At 40.2% G+C, this 21,675-nt stretch overlaps 1 protein-coding gene across 1 annotated transcript in view; it reads right to left on the bottom strand.

Moving 5' to 3' along the window:
* Positions 1-21,675, bottom strand: part of LOC131591380 (von Willebrand factor-like) — a 126,631-nt gene that overhangs the window by 49,308 nt on the left and 55,648 nt on the right. Inside the window, exons 19-30 of the mRNA XM_058861995.1 lie at positions 20,550-20,653; positions 17,238-17,376; positions 15,608-15,742; positions 12,431-12,580; positions 11,608-11,748; positions 9,900-10,019; positions 9,203-9,359; positions 8,524-8,682; positions 7,452-7,587; positions 3,028-4,373; positions 2,151-2,270; positions 743-886 (exon numbers count right to left, since the gene is read on the bottom strand). Of these exons, the coding sequence (XP_058717978.1) occupies positions 743-886; positions 2,151-2,270; positions 3,028-4,373; positions 7,452-7,587; positions 8,524-8,682; positions 9,203-9,359; positions 9,900-10,019; positions 11,608-11,748; positions 12,431-12,580; positions 15,608-15,742; positions 17,238-17,376; positions 20,550-20,653 (2,851 nt within the window). The remainder of the gene's footprint in view (positions 1-742; positions 887-2,150; positions 2,271-3,027; positions 4,374-7,451; positions 7,588-8,523; positions 8,683-9,202; positions 9,360-9,899; positions 10,020-11,607; positions 11,749-12,430; positions 12,581-15,607; positions 15,743-17,237; positions 17,377-20,549; positions 20,654-21,675) is intronic.

A 21,675-nucleotide genomic window follows, 5' to 3' on the forward strand; every position in this document is an offset into this window, starting at 1 on the left:
CCAATTCTCAGGGTATCTGGTGAAAAAATGCTATAGGAGAATCATTTTTTGCTGAACCCTGCAACTGATATTCATGTGTGCACCGAGTTTCCACAGACCCAGTGGGAAATCTCTGATGTTTTAGCACATGAAAACTGAAGTGGACCTGTCTGTCTGGAACAGAAGATGGCATTTCACAAGTAACTCTTCAGCTGAGGTGTTGCCTTAGGCAATCCTTGTGCTCCATGGCACCATCCCCAGTCTTGTGCCAGCCCAAGTCCCTGTGGAACCAGTGTGGCAACTTGAATGAGGGAAGTGAACCACACAGAATACAACTCTTGTTTTCCTATTTTTCAACAAGATAGGTTACACTGGCTCAGCACAAACATCTGGCAAGGTCAGCTTCTGAAGTCAGCATGAACAGTTCTGCTCCTAAGTGTCTAATCAACTGACCAGCACTGAAAGGTTAATGATCAAAGTCTTTACTTCTGAATTATGCTTTCCTTGCTTGAAAGATAATGAATGCAAATCCTGAGCATTACTTCAAGGCTTCTTTCCAAAATACATTAAAGACAAACCATAATTTGTGTAACCTATGAATACAATTTAATAGAGAAAATTGAACCATAACAAGAGGTTGAACCTTAACAAGAAATATCACCACAATGGCATAAATTGGTGCTTGCAGCCAGCCTGTATTTAGCATTCCTTGGGATTTTGTTCCCCCTCTTGTTTAAACACCAATATTCACAAAATCACTCACCTAGTCTTGTAGGACCTTGCTCCCTTTGTTGAATGGCCTGCACCATCTCTACAAGCCTGTCAGTCTCTTGAGGCATGTTCCATGAAATTTCTAGATTATTTTCCCTGGCATACTGAAGAACTGACACATGAATTGAAGAATTGCCTGAAGCAGAAAAATAAACATTTTAGGCAGTGTATGTGAATGTCTTAAAATAAATCTAAAGAAGACGTTGGCATTGTGATTTACATTAGGCACAGCTGGACAGTGGTTTTCCATCAGAGTGTGAAAAGATCAAAACTGAACTATTTCCTGGTGAAAAAATATGCAAATACTGCTGGAAACAGTTGCTCTTCTATCAGGAGTCAGCATGCAGTATTATAGCCCAGATCAATATGAGAGTAACTGGAGAATTTCACTTTATTGATCTCCATTCAGTATTATTCCTTTCCTGTTTTAAAATTGTCTAAAAACCCCCCTCATTTTTTTTTTTTTTTTAACATGCACTTTGTTGGGCACAAGCAGTAAATTTACGCCTCATTTGTCAGATGGGCTAAGCTCCCTAGATCATTTCCAATGCTTCCTGGATCATGCCCAATTCCCTCTCTCATACAGCGCTGGAGTGATGTGCATGGAACAAAGTGAATCCAGGGAGCTTGACCTGTGAAGGGGAATGAAGAGAAATTCCAAACTATGCTTCTCTCTGACATTCTGATTATACATTATGTAAGAAGTATAAATAAAACTATTAACAAAGCATTTATATAGATAGTTTAAAAATATCAGATTTGCAAAATTGAGCCAGGCAATATATTGTTTATGGTGATTGGCTGTACTTCTCTTCATGGCCTCCTACTGAGGGTATTTATAGAGCACAGTGAATCTTTATCAATGCTTTGTAAAACATGTATGAACACTACCAATAACAGCAGTTGCTCCATGGAAATGGCTTAATACTGGATCAAAAAAAAAAATTTTGATTTAAAAAAAAAAAATCCATGTCTGTTAAATACTACTGGGAATACACAGGATCCTGTGTAGCCCCTGCCATGCAAATGGGCTTGGTACAACCCACACAATGTCCTAAACTGCTCCCTGTGCCACATGATCCCCTCACATATGTGCAGGATACAAGGCATTCTGCCAGGGGGGCTGCACTGATAATGAAAGATAAGGAATAGCCTAACCAGATGTGTATCCCCCTATCAATACACACTCTGCAATTACAGTGAGCTTAGCACTCCCAGAAAGCATCAGCCATCCCACATAGGTCAGGAAATAAACATTGAGCAGTCAGTGTTTTGAGGGATCGGAATGAGTAATCTAAAATTAAGAATTGAAAAAGCTCCACATAGAAGCTGGTTTGTCCCCTACAAGCAAAAGAATACAAAACAACTTTCTGTGTTTGAGCTGAAAGGCAGATACATACCAACCACAACACTTTCAATAAATGCCCGCACAAAGTTTTTCATTTCCTCAAACTCTGATGCTCCTATATTGGAACTTCCATCCAGAAGAAACATGATGTCCATGGGTTTGTTGCACAACTCTGAGGGTAACAGGGGGAGGGAAAGAAGTTATTTTACATATAATAACGAAAAGTAGCATCTGCTAATGTGGTAGGAGTAGAAAGGGTAGGTCCATTTGCATTTTGGGAAAACAAAGCAGGATAACGACCAGTTGAAGCAATAAGGGATGCCCCTTTAATGAAAGCCTTGAGATTCATATCCAGTGAGATACATGGATATTTCAATTCCTGCTTTTCTACTGATTCTGTTTTACACTCAGGGGACTAAAACAAAGACCAACAACAGATGACAACACCAACAAAAAAACCCAACCCAAACCAACAACAAAACAAAAATAAACAAAAAAAACCAGAATACTCTCCTCATCCCTAAGCAAACAAAAGAAAAAAAAAGTATGTGAAAAATAAATAATGTCTCCTCACAAAAGAGCAAGTACAATTTTACATTATTTTAAGCAGAGAATAATAATAATAAAGATAGGAGAATGTTTTTCTTCTGTCACTCTCCAACCTGTATGAAAGCTGCTGTACTTTGCTGACAAAAGGACACAAGGACTTTGAGCCTACAGAAAACAGACTGCAGGGCTGGGCTCAATTCTGCTGGACTGAGGCAGCATCCTCAGCCTTCAGGGAAGACAAATATTCCTTCCTTGGTGTTATGACCGCAAGACACTAAACCAGATAAAGAAACCCTTCACATTTCAGTGGTGCACAGGGTAAATGGAGGAGACCCGACAGAGAAAACAGGAAGTCACACAGAAAATTCATCCAATCTTACCTGTGATTTTGGTCCAAAATCTCATCCCATGAGAGCAGCACGACTGCAGCACTAATTCAGGTGCCTCTTCAATAAGTCTGTTGTAACTATTCAAGATAATTGGGTCATTAGGCTGACTGATCTTTCTGAGTTCTTGGATATTAGCACCAGGGGTTATGCCTATGGGAATAACATTCATGCTCCTGGGAGGTCGTGTGATAACATCAGTGGAAGGACTGGATGACACCATATATACCAAGTGAGGAACGTCTTGCCTGCCCCCATTCACTGATGCAAATGTATGTTTGGAAATATAATCGAGGGCATTGCCAGTGTTGGTAGCCCTCCCTCCCTGGTAGGGTATACTCCTCACTTTCTCGATAATTTTTTCTTTTGACTGTATTTCCCTAAAGGAGTACTCCAGATTGACAGTCTCTGAATACTGCATGACTGTAACGTGAATATTTTCCTGTCCCACATCCATTCCTGTGACCACCTTCTCAATGAATTTCTTGACTTTATTGAAGTTTTCCTCCCCAACATTGTCAGATCCTTCCACAATAAAAGCAATATCCAGCCTGTTGGGACGGGACTTTTCTGAAAGAGCTGGTGGGACTGTGAGTCCCAAAGGGGGAAGTATGACACTGGACATGGTTGGAGCAGATGTAGCAGGTAACAGAAGACTTTCTTCAGGTCCAAGACCACACAGGTGATCAATGAGGAAATCTCTATTATCCATTAACTCCAACACATTGCTCACTAGGAAGGCTCTGCTACCTGGAAACATCTTTGCCATGAACTTGACTTGATCCACATTGATATGTGGCCCAATCCCCACGGGTATTACTGTGATATCTCTAGTCTTCAAAAACCCAAGCATGTCACGGATTTTTTTTTGAGGCTTGCTTGCTATAAATATCACTGCAATTTTGGCAGCATTGGTCCTTTCTGCTTTTCCAAACACATGCAACGCAGTGTATTTAAAGACCTCATAGACAGATGCTTCTTTATCACCTGTGTATTTTATGTTCTGGACAATTCTTCTCATCTGAGAATTTGTTTTGATATCTTTAAGGTTAAGATAGATGGTGGGACCAGCCCTATACACCAGAATTGACACTCGGATTTTTTTTTGAGAGATGTGGAGTTTTTTCATCACGCCAATTATGAAAGTCTTCAGCTGTTCAAAGTCCTCCTCTGAGAGTTTACTTGAGCCATCAACCAGGAAGGCCAAGTCCATCATCTTGCTGCATGAGTATGCACTGGCTGGTAGCTCAATGTCCTCCTCTGGAATAGGTGTTGTCAGAGTTAGGGTGTTCTCCATGGGCCCACAGTCCACACAGGTTAAGTTCTTCCCTTCACATAGACTAAAAAATCATCAAATCAGAAAAATGTCAAATTTAACTCTAAAAAGCAATGTTTATAACAAGTCATCCACACATTATAAAAGAACACTGATACAAAATCAAATATCTCAAAACCACAATGAAACCAAAACATGATGTGAATAATTTTTCTTCCCCCACCCCAATTCCCCACAACTTGCCACATGGTATTGTACACCTAAATTCCCTATGTTCATGGATGTTTGTTTAGATTCAGGAAACACAACCAACTATAGTGTGTTAGTCAGAGGAAACTCCTTAGAACAGTCTTTAGCAGAAAGAGTAAAATCTGTGTCTGGAAGCTGCTTAGGAACCACTGAGCATCAGCACCACAGCAAACTACAGGCCATTGGTGGACTGAACTTGCTGATCTAGTTTGCTTCACAAGGAACCAGAACATAAGGCAAACTGCAGGCAGCTAACACCAAGTAAAATCCTAGAGTTGGAGAAATGTTTTACCTCTGATATGACTCAGCAAACTCTGTGCAGGGGCCAGGTTTGCACAGATTTTAACCTTAACTGAAATTAACAGTCTCTCTACCTCTAAAGTGCTCTACATTCCTGGTAGGTTTTTATTCCTGACTTCATTTTGGTTTGGATACAGCTTTGACACATGTTCATCCTCCACTGTTTCTTATGTCTCTCTTACCTTCTTATTATTTACCATGATTTCTTTTTCAGTCCAGTTCTTCGTATTAAATGTTTTATTTCAACCATAGATGTTATCTCTTTTTAGTTCTATGTCTTCCCTCACCATTTCTACTCACGTCCATTAGTGCATTTTTCTTTTCCCTTTTCCACCTCAGCTCGCAATTTTCTTTCCTTCTCCTATCTCTGCCTTTTCCACTATTCATCGTTCTGTACCACCATGAACTTTTTCACCTCTGTCACCATCCACCTTTTATTAACTCATTTATGATTTATCCATCTTTAGCAAGGTTTTAACACTTCTGACCTTCTAATTCCTGGCTGCATGTTTCTCTTTACTTCCTAGAATCACAGAGGGGTTTGGGCTGGAAGAAATCTTTAAAGTGTATCTTGTCCAACTCTCCTGCAATGAGCAGGGATATCTTCAACTAGAACATGTTGCTCAGAGCCATATCCAGCTTGACCTTTAATATTTCCAGGGATGGGACATCCACCACCTTTCTGGGCAACTTGTGACAGTGTTTTACCAACCCTTTTGTAAAAAATTTCTTCCTTGTATCTCATATAATTTTTTTTTAAAAATTGAGCATCCTTCAGCTCAAAATCATCACCCCTTGTTCTGTCCCAACTGGCCCTGCTAAAAACTTTGCACCCATCTTCCCCATAGGCTGAAGCAGTGAAAGCTCACATTAAGATCTTCCCAGAGCCTTCTCTTTTCCAACCTGAATATCCCATCCCTCTCTGCCTTTCCTCACAGGAGAGGTGTTCCATCCCTCTGACCAGCTTCACTTCTCAGAGAAAAGAATGTGACTGCACTCAGGCACAGGCTGGAACAGAACCAGTCCATATATTCTCCTTGTCTTACTGGACAGTCCAAGGAACAGAGCAGGAAAAGGTTACAAAAGAGCAACCACAAAAAAAACACTTGTTTTCACTTCCAGAGAAAACCCAGGATGTACAAACTACGTAAGTCAATACTGGAAGAAGGTGCCATTTTCCAGGAAAATACTTCACTTTATGTGTGGCACCTTAATTTAAGTTCTTTTAAATTTAAGTGTTATGTTCTTTTCAAGCTCATTTTAGTGTCTTCCTAATTGCAGAATGCACAGCTACTTTCAGCATTAACATACAGCAACAGAAGATTTATTATTCTACTCCTAATATGAACAAGACTCTTCGGGTTTCCAATTTCCTTTGGATGTTTGCTATGAAATTCATTCTTGTGCAATATTTTCTATTGTTTGTACAGATGGTGTAGGCATCTAAATTAGGTGACAGCTATACAAAAGGATGTTTCCCTAGTGAGGTAAGTTTTCCTAATGTTCTGAAATCTTTTGTGAGCAGCAGCCAGTGTATCAACATTTAAGATAAATTATTATTAAGAATTACAAAAATTAGAGAACAGAGACTCATTTAAGAAGACACTTTTTTGACCTTTTGATGGAATTTGTGGCTCTTCATGTGTATTGTTAAAAAGTATGTATTTAATTGATCAGCCTAACAGTCTCATGCCCTGGGTTTGTAGCTCAGTTGCACACTAGCCCTGGCTAGAGACCAGGAATCGCAAGTTTGTACCCATTCTAAGCTTCTATGAGGTTCAGAGCACTTGGAGCTAAGGTGTTGGTCTGGGCTAATGGCTGCTGCAGTTTTACAACTCATTTTCCATTAAATCTGATCAGTTTAGAAGTTGGAAAACTATCTTTTATTCATGGAATTAAGTCACTAGTGAAAATATCCATCCATGCTCCAGATATCCAGAGAATGACAAATTTTCATAATATGCCATGGGGGATTAAACAAAATGCAAATAGTCTCTGCTGCATTGTAACTGAAGGCCCTCATCCTGCCCAGTGCACAGCATCACAATCCCTGTCATTCATTTTATCCTATTTGGAAACGCCTGTACACAGGATCAGACCACAGGTATCACCTTAGTATCTCATGGAAATTGATTTTGCAGTAATGGGACACAATTCCAACTGCTAATAATCTCAGCAAGTTCTAGACTGAGTGCACATTCAGACATTGCACTACACACAGGAATTTTTTAGCACTGGCAGAAGGAAGGAGTCTGACAGCTTTATTGATGTTGAGTCACATATTGCACAAAAAGAAGCGGAACATCTGAAGCCAAGGCCACCTACACATGTGAAAAGACCTTTTTTGAAAGGAATTTATAGATTTCACTTGCTTCAATTCAGCTGACATCCTATTATCCCTACTCCTGTCACTAAAAATCTTTAGCTCTGGGTTCTCTGTGAAGGGATATTGACATAATGGATGGTATTCAAGTTTCTTTTGGAGTATATATTTAAAGTTACATCCATAAACTTATTCATGAGGATGTACTTCATCCCTGACCCCTCATCTTACACAGGAGGGATGCTGGTTCCCTCCACAACCCCATCATACCAAGATTGACAGTGCTGTGGATCATCTCTGTTCAAAACTACTCTCCTTCCATGTGGGATCCTGTCACCTCCAATTGCACACACGGGACATTCTTCTGGACTGACACAATCCAGGGACAGCTCATCGAGTATTTTCCCTGTTTCAAAACAGCAGAGCAGTGTAAAGATACCAGTTGTCATTAACTGTAAAACTAATCATGGGGTTAAAAGCAAAACAGTACTTCTGAGGTGAGTTTAAACCTCCTGAATACTCTGCTTGGTGTTGTGGCCACTGCCAACTTGACACCGAGAAGTATCTCTCTCCTTCCTTCATAACAGCTTTTATTTAGATATTGAAAGCACCTAACCCATTGTAATACCTGCCAGCACCACACAGAAGGTGTATATATATCTTTAGAACAAAGCATGGAAGATGTCAGGATATCAGTAACATGGGGGAAATGGCATTTTCCATTTTACATGTATATTATTTATTTCTCCTCCTAGCCTCTACCTTGTTCTGATCAGAAATACCAGGGCCCAGAATAGCTACTTGGAGTCTTAAAATACCCTATTTGCTTCCCCTCTTCCCTTTCTTCTCCCTGTCCCATATTTTCTGTCTTTTTTTTCTTTTCCCTTTTCTACAAGGTAGTTGCTGGAATAGTTAAGCTTCAAGCTGATGCTCATGGGAGGATGCCAGCTGGGCACTTTCAGGAGAATCTTGGAGGTAACAAGCAGGTGAAGGCAATGGGTTTTACTGCTGTAGCTGCCATGAAGCAGAGCATTTTATCAATTTCCAGCACAAATTCATATCCTAGTTTAACCACAGAGTCAACAATCTCTGTTGACACACAGCCCCTAATCCTCCAGTCTCATCAAGCCGTTCCCATCCTCTCTCATCCTTGCTGGCATGGGTTCATCCTCTCTTCTGGGCAATACTTCATGCCCTCCACGTACTGTGCCCATTTCACAAATCCAAATCAAGATGCCCAACCACCTCCCTCCTCAGGCAGTGAGGAATTGTGGTGAAAACACATCAGTGAACCTGTTAAGAAGAAGAAAAGCTGCTTAAATAAATCAAAAGATGGGCTTACCTGCAGGACAGTGCACATGGCATCCTTCCACACACTGCAGAGGACACTCCAAAGCCTGGGGGTGTTGGCATGTGACAGGACAAGCAGGTCCACAGCTGTTATATCTCCATTCACACTGATAATCTAATTCCTGCCTATTCAGGTCCTCACAGCTTTGTGCTATGCAGGGACAGAATCAGAGGAGAAAAAAAAAAAAAAAAAGTCAAACCACAGTGTATATCCACCATGCATCTCAGAATTATCTGAGACAAAGTGGACCACATATATCTAGAAAAAGAAAGATTTTCACTTTTAAATACAGAAATTTTTTTTTTTTTACTACATTATTGTTTGACTACAATCAAAGCAGATCACATCTTTTTTCACACAATGAAATACTTGCTCAAGGCCAGACTTGCTCAAACTGTAAACCTTATTTAATGCACATGTACCTCCATATTACTGAAACTATTTCTTCCTCTAGATTTTGTACCACAGGCTATTGCATCCCCTAATTAATGGAACAGGTTTGCCAGGTGCAGAAATAAACAGGGGGTGGGAGAGTCAAAGAGAGCTGTTAACCCAGCCCCATTAATGTGAAATTCTCTGTATGTCTGTGGGAGCAGAGCTAAATCCGACCAGTCTGAGCCGAAACTTTGAACGTTTTCACATAGTTCTGCCTCATGTTTTCTGTACTTACGGCACAGAGTCAGTGACCTCCAGTGAACAGCAACCCCTTTCTGTGCACAGGTGTGTGCGTAGGCCGCGATGGTGTCACAGAAACACGCACAGTCCCCAACAGACTCACAAGCACAAGTGTCATACAGGCAAATGTCAATGTAGGGCTCCGGATTCACCTACAGGAGAGAAACACAAGGCAGGGGACGCTTCATCTCTTTCCTGTACATATTGTTAGCCTTCAGATGGTTTGGCTGCTCCACTTGCCAAGGGTCAAGGTGGCACATAAATCAGTGCAAATCTTTCTGCTGATGTCAGCAAGGATGGCAGTTTGTGACTTAATATTTTTAAGCCTTGTCCCCATTCCTCTCATGCAGCAGATTGGGTATAATACAGCCTGAATGGCATTGCATTGGCTCAGCTCCCCCTTCCCTCAAATCTCAACCCTTAGGCCTTACTTCATGTGCAGTCTCTGGCTGTACAGTAAAATTCCCCTTGGGAAGAAGCTACTTCATAGCTTAATAGGTGTGTTTTCCCATAAGGGTGCATTTTCCCATAAAGCATCAGCTACAGGACAAGGTGAGAGATGAGAACACCAGCAAGTCTGCACCAAGTCCAATGTGCTGTCAGCACAACTATGTTTTTTCCCTCATCTGTAATCAATGCCAGCAAAGATCATGCAGCATTGAAGAATGTGAAACATGTGACCCAGTACTCACCAATTTTGTGCATTCTTCAAAGACACTTCCAGACAAAATGCTGCATGATGTTTCTACCATCATCTGCTTCACTATGTTTCCACCACACAGTGGAGACATCAAGGTCTGTTCCAGGTTGGGCTTAATATTGTAATAGACAAGTAGAGATTACATTAGCCTTGTCTTCAGGACCTTGGGAGTCTTCAAATTGAAGTAAGAGACTCACTAGCAAAGGAAATTGTTTCTTTGAGTAATGTTTCAACCTGCTGTACAACACACATAGATCCTGCTGCAGCAGAGCAGATCACCTCCTTGATTTTCTCCAGCTCTTACTTGTACCCTGAAGTTTTAACTCAGGTATTTTGAAAACAGGAAGACCCACTGAACCAAACACCCATCCTGACAAATGATTATCCACAACTCCTCAGAAGGTCCACAAGACTTAAAAATATGATCAGATTTCAGCAGACAATATCCAAGGCCACTGCTGAATAAAAACAGCTCAGTATTCCCTCCTCCCATTTAATTTATCTAAGAACAAGGAGCACTAGCATTGACAGGGAATTTAACACAGCAACACCCTGCAGGTCCTGTCCTGTGCCTATGCCACTGAAATGAGAAGCTGCTCCTTCTCAGTCTGGTGCTGCGGCCTCACTCCTCAGTACTGCACCTTCTTACAGCATTTCAATCAAGTCAAATGAAAAAAAAGTGACATTCAGCAAGGTAATATTGTGGCTATGTCACACTGGCACATAATGAGCAACTAACCCAGAAGATTTCACACGATCAAGAATAAATGCTTCAGTGTATTTTTCTGGTAATTTAAATCTTGTAAGAAAAGATCTAAAGAAGGATTTTTCCACCCCCCTGCCCCTGATCACTTTGACAAATTTTCAAGGAAAAAAAATTCAGCTGAATGAAATGCTTTGTTTTACAAATGTCAAAACAAGTTGTTTTCAAGGTGTTTCCTTGCACATTTCATTTGGAAATACTTAGGGCTTCATTTGTCAGCTACATACAAATTTATTATTCAATATCATTCTTGCAAAACTCTGTATTTGGAAAACAGGAGGTAGACTCTTATGTGTAATATAATTAGTATCCCAAGAAATGCCCAGCACTGGGACATAGATAACACTTTTAGAAAGAAGCTATCCTCCCCAAAATTCACAGGCAATGATGGATGGCAATAAGGTCTCCCATCCCCTCCTGTATCCTACTTTTTCTGTTCAAGCCTTTCTAACCTGAAAATAAAAACTGAATGTTCTTTACTAAAAGAAAAAAAAAATCATATAGAAATTAACCTATGTATTCCATGCTTTGTAATGGAGAGACTAAGATATCTTGGGATATAGAAATTTGAATAGGAAAAAATGAAATTTTTATCTGAACTCCCCCTGTCTGAAAATTATAGCTATTTTTTTAAGATTAAACTCTAAAATGAGATTTCCAGTGATAGCTGGATTTCAAGCATCTGGGCTGGATAACTCTAGGAACAGTCTCTACCATACAAATTGGCTATTTTAACATTCCTCTGAAGCCAGGCAGCCCAGAGGCTTTACTAAAGTTAACTGACCTTTCACCAGATTTAAAGAAATAATACTATTTGGAAAAAACATGGGGCTAGGAGTTAATTTCTATGTATTTTAATCCTTTCAAAGCTCTCTGTCCATTCTTCAGTGTTACTGTAACCTACACTAATTAGTTTTCACAGTTCATTCACAATCACCTTTGCAACATCAGCACAGCGGGAATTAACTTTCCAAGAATTCCCAAAGTCAACTGGATCTACTTCAAGATGTTCACTGCTGCTGGTCAAATCATTGTTTTGGATTCCATCAAAATTTCCACACAGACCACACACTTGATCCTTGCAGGGAAAGAAACACAGAAAGCATTAATCTTACATCTGTAGACCAGTTTAGGGTTTTGTTAAGAAGTCTTTTTAGCCTGGTGCTTTAATGCCATGAAGTTTAAAAACTGAATTACTCATGGCCTTGCCAAGGCCACTAAAACAGACAGTCTCTCCCAAAGAGCGTGTGGCACCCATTCCCATTCCGCTTTACTGAAAGCAGGACCATGCTGTCGCCAAGGCCTCCAGAAAGCAGGACTGCTCTAATGAGCAGTGCCCTGTGGTTCGGCTTGGAGTGTGTCCCTACAATCCCCTGTGGTTCGGCTTGGAGTGTGTCCCTACAATCCCATTTAATTTTTGGAGATCGCTGTCCTATCACCATCACCAGTAAATCTGGCTCCTTACGTTGATCTTCTTGAATGCAGAAGAAATACCTCAAGGCATGGTTATTGTGAGGCCCCACAGAACTCATTCCTTCTGTCATAATCCATTTCCAATGACCCAGGATTTGGCACTTATAGTTGAACAACCAGGAAAATAAGGTGGTCCTTCAGTATTACCAAACAACCCCTACATTTTTGAACAAGTTCCTAATATTTCATTAAAATCTACATTTTGAAAAAAGAGAAAAAGCTGTTCCCCAGGAACAGGTTAAGTGCATTCTTTAGTGAGAATAAGAAGTGAAGCAAAAAACACTTACTCTGAAATTGCCTTTTAAGATAATGGAGACTCCCATGGCCAGGTCCCAGGTCACACTGATGCTTTTGCCCAGTAAAACAATGTAATAACGGCCAGACTTGATGACATCTAAATTATCATTTTCGCCCTTTGGAGGTACCCTGATGTTTACCTGAATGAGAGAAACACATTGTGCTATCAGCAGTGTCTCTCATGTTTTAACATAGGTGATTTTTCAGTGGGACACATTCCCAGGTGCTTCCAATCATCCTGTTCTCCAGAGAGTTTCCATGCACTATCCAGATACTCCAGAGAAAACCAGAATTTTGGGATTCAAGTACTATATTTCAATCTCATCCCATTTCCAAAGTCTTTGAATGTGGTCCCAGGGTATAACACAACATATGAAGGAGGGCTGATAAAGACAGGTTGTACTCAATTAATTACCAGTTTAGTATTGGTCACTAGTTCACTGAATAATTACATGTTGGTTTGGGCTTTTTTTATTATTTTATTTTTAGGAAACTTAACAATTCTGTTCTTCTGGTTCCACTGTAATGAGAACTGGGAGAACCACTCATATCAGTGGCCTCTGAAAGACCAGTCTTATTCCGGAGTCAGGAAGGACTTTCTTCCCAACAACTACACCAACAAGAAAAATCCAGAGAGATTCCTTTCAGTGTCAATTCATTTTTTCCATCACTTTCCCTTCCCCTGTGTGCCTCTTTCTTTTTCCATCTGGCTGCAAATTCACTGCCTCCAGCTACTAAGAATTTAAGAGATTAATTTAAAATGTTCTCTTTCAAACCACAATCCCCTTTCTATGGGATTTCTAATAGGAATACTAACCACATTTGGAAAGAAAAGTCTGGCATGGCTGCTACTTTAAGCACCATTAATGCATTAACTACTTAGTTCTGGAAGAGGCAGATGAAAATTTTCAATCTCCTATGCCCAACATATTACTACACAATATAGTCACTTGACCACTTAAAATTCTAGAACAGTCTTTGTCTTTCCAAATTCAGAGGGTTCCAAAAACCAGAAGAGGACAAAGTTCAGCTGAGGGGTTGACATAAATTACAGAATTTTTATGTTTATGGAGGCTTTTTGCCCAGCCATGAAATAATAAACTTGCAAACTTGCAGATTTGTTTCAGAAAAGCAAAAATTATTTCATTTTTTTAAAATGTCAGCCAGAACTGTAACATGTTAATTAAACTCCTACTTAGTAGCAGCAGTAGAAGCTGCTCCCAAAACATATCATCTTAAAACAATGTTAATTTGAAACATTTTAATGGTCAAAAAAAACCCCTATATTCTATATATATACTATATAATACTATTTCTTCTGTTTACTTCCAAGGATTCTTGTGGAAAAGGAGTGTATCAAGTCATCACTGAATAAGAATTTGCCTAAGATCTCCATATCAGTTGGTTTTCCTTAATGTCTTTTGGTTATTGTTATTTTAAGCAAACCCGCTCTAGATATTATTACACTGAGCCTTAAACTCTCTGAAAAGACAACTAAAAATTCTCTCAGGGTCATGTGGACAGTGCTGTAATACAGACCTAGGTCTTACAAGGTCTTACAAGGTCAGGCTCTCTCAGGAACCAAACACTCTCTGATGCTGGACCTGCTGGATGCCTAAATCACCTGCTGTTTTCTTCTGGCCCTTCTTACATATCCAAATGGAATCACAGCTTTTTTGAAAATCTGTCAACTAAAGAAGCTTTCAGACAAAGCCCAGCTCAATGGAATGATCCCTGTACTGCTATTCGCCCTCACTCAAGCCAGGGATTCTTTAGCAGTAGAAATAAAGCACAGGACAACCAATATGTCTTGTGTTCATTTCTGCAGCACCCAAAGCCTACATGGATCCCATGCTGTCAAGGTGCATAGACACCTTTAATAAAGGTTTTTGTGTTCCTGCCAAGGTTCAGTGGCAATTTGCAGGCAATTCCAAGCCTGCTACAGCTTTGCTTGTTAACCCAAAACAAGGCAAATGTAGAGTGGTTTCATGTTTCACTAGGAGCATTCTTGCAAATCTCTGGTCCAGACGCCAGCTCAGAGCACAGGACTTCTGAAAAGGCAGCGCCTGAAACAATAATCCACTGCAGCTCTGTAGTGGTTGAGCTCACAGGCAGCATGAGTTACAGTGTTCAAGGCAAAGGGCTGAACTCTGCCCTCTGGAAAGCTCATTTCCTGCTGGGAAGAAACATGGGAGGTGGAAGCGATCCATGGTTAATTCTTCCATGTTTGTTAGCAGCAAAAGGGAAGAAAAAGAAGAATATAGTCAGGTGGATATTCCATCCAGCAATTTAGCAGGGCAAAGGACAGCTGACATTTCAGCGTTAACTTGTTTGGGCAGTGACTCTATTTTTGTGTGTGTTTGCTTAGTCCTTCAGAATGCTAAATTAGCTCTGATGTTTTACTAGCCACAGGTCAGTCATTTCTTAACCCTTCCTAATACTTCAAGTTGCTGGAAACAAGCTTTGACAAACCATATTTAGAAAGAATCTGTGGCACGCAATATATGAAGGACATGGAGCTGTTGGAATGAGTCCAGAGGAGGCCATCAAGATGATCAGGGGGCTGGAGCACCTCTGTTGTGAAAAGACTGAAAAAGTGGGAATTGTTCAGCCTGAAGAAGAGAAGGCTCCAGGGAGACCATATTGCAGCCTTCCAGCAGCTAAAGGGACTACAAAAGAGAAAAAGACTCTTTTCAAGGGTCTGGTGTGGGACAAGGGAAAATGGCCTCACACTGACAGAGAGGAGGTTTAGATTGGATATTAGGAAGAAATTCTTCTCTGTGAGGGTGGTGAAGCCCTGGCACAGGTTGCCCAGAGACGCTGTGGCTGCCCTATCCCTGGCAGTGTTGAAGGCCAGGTTGGATGGGCTCTGAGCAACCTGGGATACTGGAAGGTGTCACTGCCCATGGCAGGGGAGTAGGACTGGGTAATCTTTCAGGTCCCTTCCAACCCAAACCATTCTATGATTATCTGAGATAAACTGATTGGCATCAAGCAGAAATACCAAAACAGCATTATACCTCTGGAAATGGATAAATATAAACCTGCTAATCTGTTAATTTTATTATCAAGAATCCCTGAGCGTGGGGTCATTCCTGCCTCAGTTTACTGAACAATCTGAAATTATTTTCCAAAAAAAACAGGAAAGAAAAAGGAAGAGTACATACGTTTCCATTAAAGAGCTCTATTTCCCCTCCTTCATACAAAATGATAACCTTTTTGGTGCACTTTTCTCCAGTGAAGCCACAACCTTCATTTGAAATGAGTATCTGGAATGTTCCAGAGTCACCCTTGCAGAAGTCCTATCAGATAAGAAAATAAATGAGTCAGTAATGCAGAGTATTTGAAAAACACATACAGGGAAAACACAGAGAAAAAAGAAGCCTCAAACAACACTGTGTAAGCTGTGGTCAATAGGATATATATTGGCATGCCATGTTCATTTAGTTTATGCTTAGCACTGATATTCATGTGTTACGTCTCTTGAAGAGTAGGGCACACTCTGTCAGTAACACACATGCATCATTTGGAGAGTATTTTTTGGCAGGGAGAATACACAGTGTTACAGTATGTGTGATATTTAAGATGTATGATGGGCACAGGGCATATCTGAATACACAGGCAGCTTAATGTATTTGATTTTCTTCTAAGTCAAATATTTCTGAGATCCTTGAAGAGTTCATACTGCATTTATATGATAACTCATATCTCTCTGGCCTTTTAGATTTTATTTTTGGTTGTGTTCATTTTTATCAGTACACACCTTTTAAGAAAAAGTCCCTGTGTGGAGCTATCTGTGTCTGTCATTTAAGGAAAACAGACCTAAATTCCATTTTAAGTAGTTATGTAGTAGCATATGGTATTGCTGCCCATAAGACCTTTACACAGAGCTCTCAGTAGTGGCAAAGCAATCACTCCTCAAACATAATCCAGCTGGCATCAAGGTGGGAGCATATTTCGAAGACCTGGCAGAGGCAAGTAGATCACACCTTCCTCCCTAAGCAGAACTGCAAGGAGGAATGTGCCTCATGAGGACTCTGTAGGGAAAATAGTATCCCACCCAAGAAACACATCACACTGTAACTGGAGAATACTGCTGTTATCAATCAGCACTAAATCCATCTCGTTTTAAACCAAATTTTCAGATGAATCCTAGTTTGCACAGACGTTTCTAAATACATGATAATTTGCATGTAGATGAGCCTTTATCTTAGTTAACTCTAAATTCTGGCTGCTTCCATAAATCAAAAGTTGGCTTTAGTGTGCTCTGCTTTTATCCCCCTCTCCTCCTCGCTGTGAGGAAAGTGGATATTGTCAGGGTTCTCCAAGCAGGTGGTGCATGGAACAAGACAGGGACCATACTGGAGGGAATGAGCAGAGCCTGTGCTCTGGGTGTATTTAGGGAAGGTTCACTGAGCATATTCCTTGTCTCACTCAGCCGAACAGCAAACTACCACTACAGGATAAAGAAGAAAAGAATAAAACACTGGTTTGTGGGTAGCCACAATTCCATTTTAAAGATGAGATTCAGACAGCTCTGCTCTGTACCAAGGTGCTCTCATAAGGTTCACGATGGCCAGCTGGGCACATGACAGCCTGATTTCTATGGAACACAATGCACCCTTCAAAATTCTCAAGACATCTCTGAAGACATTAATAAGCTCTATTCTTCTCTACTATACATCTGGCTTAGTAATTAGAAATAGTTAACTGTGCTTTATCCAACACTGGGCTTCTCACCTGGTGTCAAACTCTTTTTATATGATTGGGCGGTTTTAGCATTTGACATACTCTTACCTGAGCTAACACATATTGGCAGTTTCCTGGAAACCTGTATTTCAATCCATCAAATGTCAAGTAATGAGCTGGACCAATAGCAGTGCAGGTGCCATCACAGAGATTTTTGGTGCACTCCCACTTCCTCCCCTGGCACATGCTGTAACAAAAAAGGAAGCAGTTGTCCTTATCTCAACGTAAATAACAAGCAAGAGAATGAAAAGTGTTTTAGGCAAAGTGCCACAGACTCTGCCTCCTGGAGGTCTCTACCACCAGATGAGAGGTTCTCTCATTAACATAAATCAGCGTATGTTAGCAGTGGGTGCATAAATCCAAACAGTGCATTAAGATTAAATTAATAAAGGATGTGTTTCTCTGTTTCTTACAAGCTGTGTGTAGGACTCTGCATGGATTGAATTTCCCTGTTACAAAATAGGTCAGGACAGAGTCTGCTGCAATATTCTTTTACACTAGAATTTTATTTAGGATATGCTGGTCTGCTCCAAGTACCCTTTCAGCAAAACAGAGCATCCACCACTCTTGCCCTTTCCCAGAGGTATCCTGGGGGACCACAACCTTGCTACAGAAGCCGCAAATATGAAAGGGGAATTTTCCCTTGACATCCACAGGCTTTTGATCAGTGAAAATAAATTGATTTGCTAACTAGCAAAAGAATGAGAAAATAAAATACAACCCACAATCAGTGGAGAGTTAGAATACCATTTGACACAATATCTAATAATTATAATTTAATGATTAATTAGGATTAATAATTAATTAATACGGATGACAAAACATTCATCCACTAAATGCTCCATGAATGCAGATGGATATCATCACTGCCCCAGGAATTTTCTAATCAAGCTTTGTGAGGGCAGGGAAAGAGGAATTCTATCCATGCTTTACAGACATAAAAACTCAGGGACAAAAAACTTCAAGTACTTTCCCAAGATCAAATTGCTACCCAAAGGAAAAACCGGCACTGAACTGAGTTCTCTAATAATGCCTTAACCTTAGCATAAACATTATTTAATTTTGGTAACATTTCACATCATAATAAATATTGTGCAAGACATTTTCTTCAAAGAATGAAATTTCAGTAACACGAAACCTCTTGCCCCCCCTCTTCTATGAATTCTCTGCTAACAGTTAGACAAGAGCAAGATCTTGTAAATACATGCATGGACAGATTATGAGGGGCGCGGGGTGGTTAAATTCAGATTAGCAAATTTCTGCTGAGCGCTGCTGCACAAGTGTGACTCCAAGATTTTCATTGAGCTCCACAATGAATTCCCAATACATTGCATAACAGAAGGTTTGCCACTGGCTTAGGCTCGGAGACATTCCACTGTTCATGAATTAGGGTCTCCCATATGTCAAGTCAGATGTAAATGCCAAATCTGACACCTCTGGCTCATATATTGCCTTTGCAGGTGTTCACATCTGGCTAAGAACAAGTGAGAATGAGAACTCCTGCAACAGCAGTACAAAAAGCAAAGGAAAAGGAAGATCTCAACCTCCAAAATGCAGACTCTCAATCAATTCTCAAAGCAATAGTAATTTCCTATATCACTTTCTAAATGACATTTGACTTGATATTTGCTGAGAACTACCAGGAAACTTCTCAAAGTCACATAGTTCAAAAAAGCCCTAGTGACATTTTTGAAGGGACCTTATTTCCAATTTTACATTCACATTCACAAAAAACACCTAAAATTTGAGGAAGAACTATTTATTAATGAGAAAAAGCCTTATTTCTAACATTTTCTTGACCCTGATATTGAAGGAAATTCTATGTATTTCGGGAAATATAATTTATAATGGTATTGCCAGAATTAAGTGGGCAGTTACAAGAATGAAGCAACACAGTTGTGACTACTTTAAGATCAAAGGTTATAGGAAAAATTGAAAATATAAAGGCTGATCATGGTTATTGTGAGGAACCTTTCAAATTTCTTAACACTGAGGAGTTTCACGCTGTACTCTTCTTGTTTCAATAAAATTTTCACAGTGTCTGTTTTTCAGCTGAATCACTTCTACCTAAATGCAATGTAAGCAGGTTATAGAATATGTATCTAGACGAAAACATCCATTTCTCCTCCATCTCTTTCCCTTTCAAGCCTATTTTTCCCCAGGTTTCATTACAGTACATGGATGTACATTGTTATATGTAGCTGCAAATGAAAGAAATGAAACAAAACACCGGGAGGTCAGTATTTCCATATAAAACCTTCATCCAAGGCTAACTTATGCTAGTTCAGAGCAGTCCCACTAGCTAAAAAATGCAAATCTTGAAATCACTGTTATTCAAAGAGCAGCATACCAAACAAAAATCAAGCCTTGGACTGTGCGGTGGTGGTGATTCTCTGACCCAACACTCCCCAGTTATACAGAGAATGATAAACATTGCTCCTGGGATTGCCATAGAGCTGGACAGGGACATTTAGGGTAGAATGCGTAACAGATTCTCAAGTACGAATTTAAAAGAAAACAGATTTCTCACACCACTAGTGGCTGAATGTCCTATACCTTGGACTTTTGGAGCTCTGAAGGAAAGAGCCATCATTCCCCACACACACACAGGAAACAAAGCATCTCCAGTGCAGCCAATGTGCTGTGCAGGAGAAGCCAAAAGTGGCCCACTGTACCTTACCAAAGCCTGTGCTGAGGGCTTCCCTCCAGGCACACTGAGCAGCCTAGAACTCCCCTTTGGACATATAAATCCTTTTCTAGCAACCAAGCAGGATAGTGGTGAAAGACACAGAGCATTCACTTCTTTCTTCTAAGAAAGTACATTTATTTTCATCTTTTTTAATATATCAATGGATAGAGCACTCTTTTGAGATATTAAAGGTTGACCCTGTCTCTTCCTAATTCTTTATCATTTGCTGAAGAGCTCCTATTATATTATAGCTGGTGCATCCCACCCCTTCTGGCTGAAAATGGCTGATTTGAAGGGCCTCAGACAAAACAAAAGGAAACAAAAAGGGAAACATAACAGCAAAGTTTAGTGACAAAGCCCAGGCTCCATTCCTTCCACCCCAAAGCATATAGGTCCTAAATTGTTATGTTGTGTTGCAAAATCCACTATCTAGAGCCTACGGAGGAGTTACACAGACACACAACTATTTGTAGGGCACATGGTAGAGGTTGCCAGACTTTGCCAGGAATTTTATTGGATTTTTATGCAACATGTAAAGGGAACGTGTTGTCTGTGCAATTACTATGCAGCAAAAAACTGGTTTTCTATAAAAGAAATCTGTTAAGCAAACAATATTTGGTGTTATCAGAAACAGGCCCCCTAAAGAGAAAAACACCCTTCCAGTGGCTCACCAGGTGTTGCAGTCCTTAGTCACTGTTTCTCCCTTGGCATATTCTCTTCCATTGTGGAAGCACGGGCACCTCTCAGGAGCAACACACTTGTTTTCATGCCGCACCTAAGCAAAACACAATTTGTCACCAGATGGGGCTGTTGGTATGTGGCCATGTGCAGGTCGAGCAAGCAGCCAGGAGCAAGCACAGAATGTGTGGATGAAAAATAAAAGAAAGGTTGAAAGGAATAAAAGAAAGTATGGAGGCTATCCAAGGTAAGAAAGGCACAGTAGTAGTAATACTTTTATCCATTAACAGAAATAGAGCTGTAGGTACATAAATCACAGTCTTACAGGTACATAAATCACAGCTTGCCCCCACCACCTCAAGCTGCTGGGAGAATACATGACATTATAAAAGAATGTCACAATGAAAAAGTCCAGGATGCAGTGAAGCAGGGTAACCTGAGCATGGAGAGCAGGTGAATAGCTTCTCACACACAACAAACTGGAAAAGGGCCTACTAGAAAAGCAGACAAAGGGCCCAGATGGACTAAAAATGGAAATAGGAACATCAAGGAGACCAGAAGCCACTGACTTCAGCCAGTGCCTAACTCTTGCACGTGCAAGTGCAGGTTCTGTTGTCACAGAACAAAGCCAATCCTCTATAAACTCTCCTCTGAAAATTGCAGTAATCACTCATTTTCTTTCAAATCCCTATTTATTTCTTGGAAGGCAGGATAAATATCAGTCCACTTGAGATATTATTCTGCTCTCTCTGCAACAGGCCCTGTTGCTGGGAAATAGGACTTCATATTCTATCCATATTTTCAATTTCACCCTTCTGCTCTGAGTGTCTCTTTGTATAACAACAAATCATTTGTCCCACTTAAACAAGAAAAACCAAAAACAAACAAAAAAAACTACAACCAAAGGAAAACAAGTAATGGCTTTAGACTATTCAGGTTTTGCACTCTTTTTCTGTTTTCTTTTTCTGTGATTACTTTCCCTTTTGAAGACCCCCAGTTTTAGAAAATCAAACATAACCATAGCTGGCTATGCTGACTTTTCACTCAATATCAGTTCTGGCAAAGCCAGGATAGGTTTGGCTCTTGTTTCATGGAATACCTAAATGGAGAACCTTTCCC

The sequence above is a fragment of the Poecile atricapillus genome, chromosome W (assembly GCF_030490865.1).
Source record: "Poecile atricapillus isolate bPoeAtr1 chromosome W, bPoeAtr1.hap1, whole genome shotgun sequence".
In the NCBI taxonomy this organism is placed as follows: Eukaryota; Metazoa; Chordata; class Aves; order Passeriformes; family Paridae; genus Poecile; species Poecile atricapillus.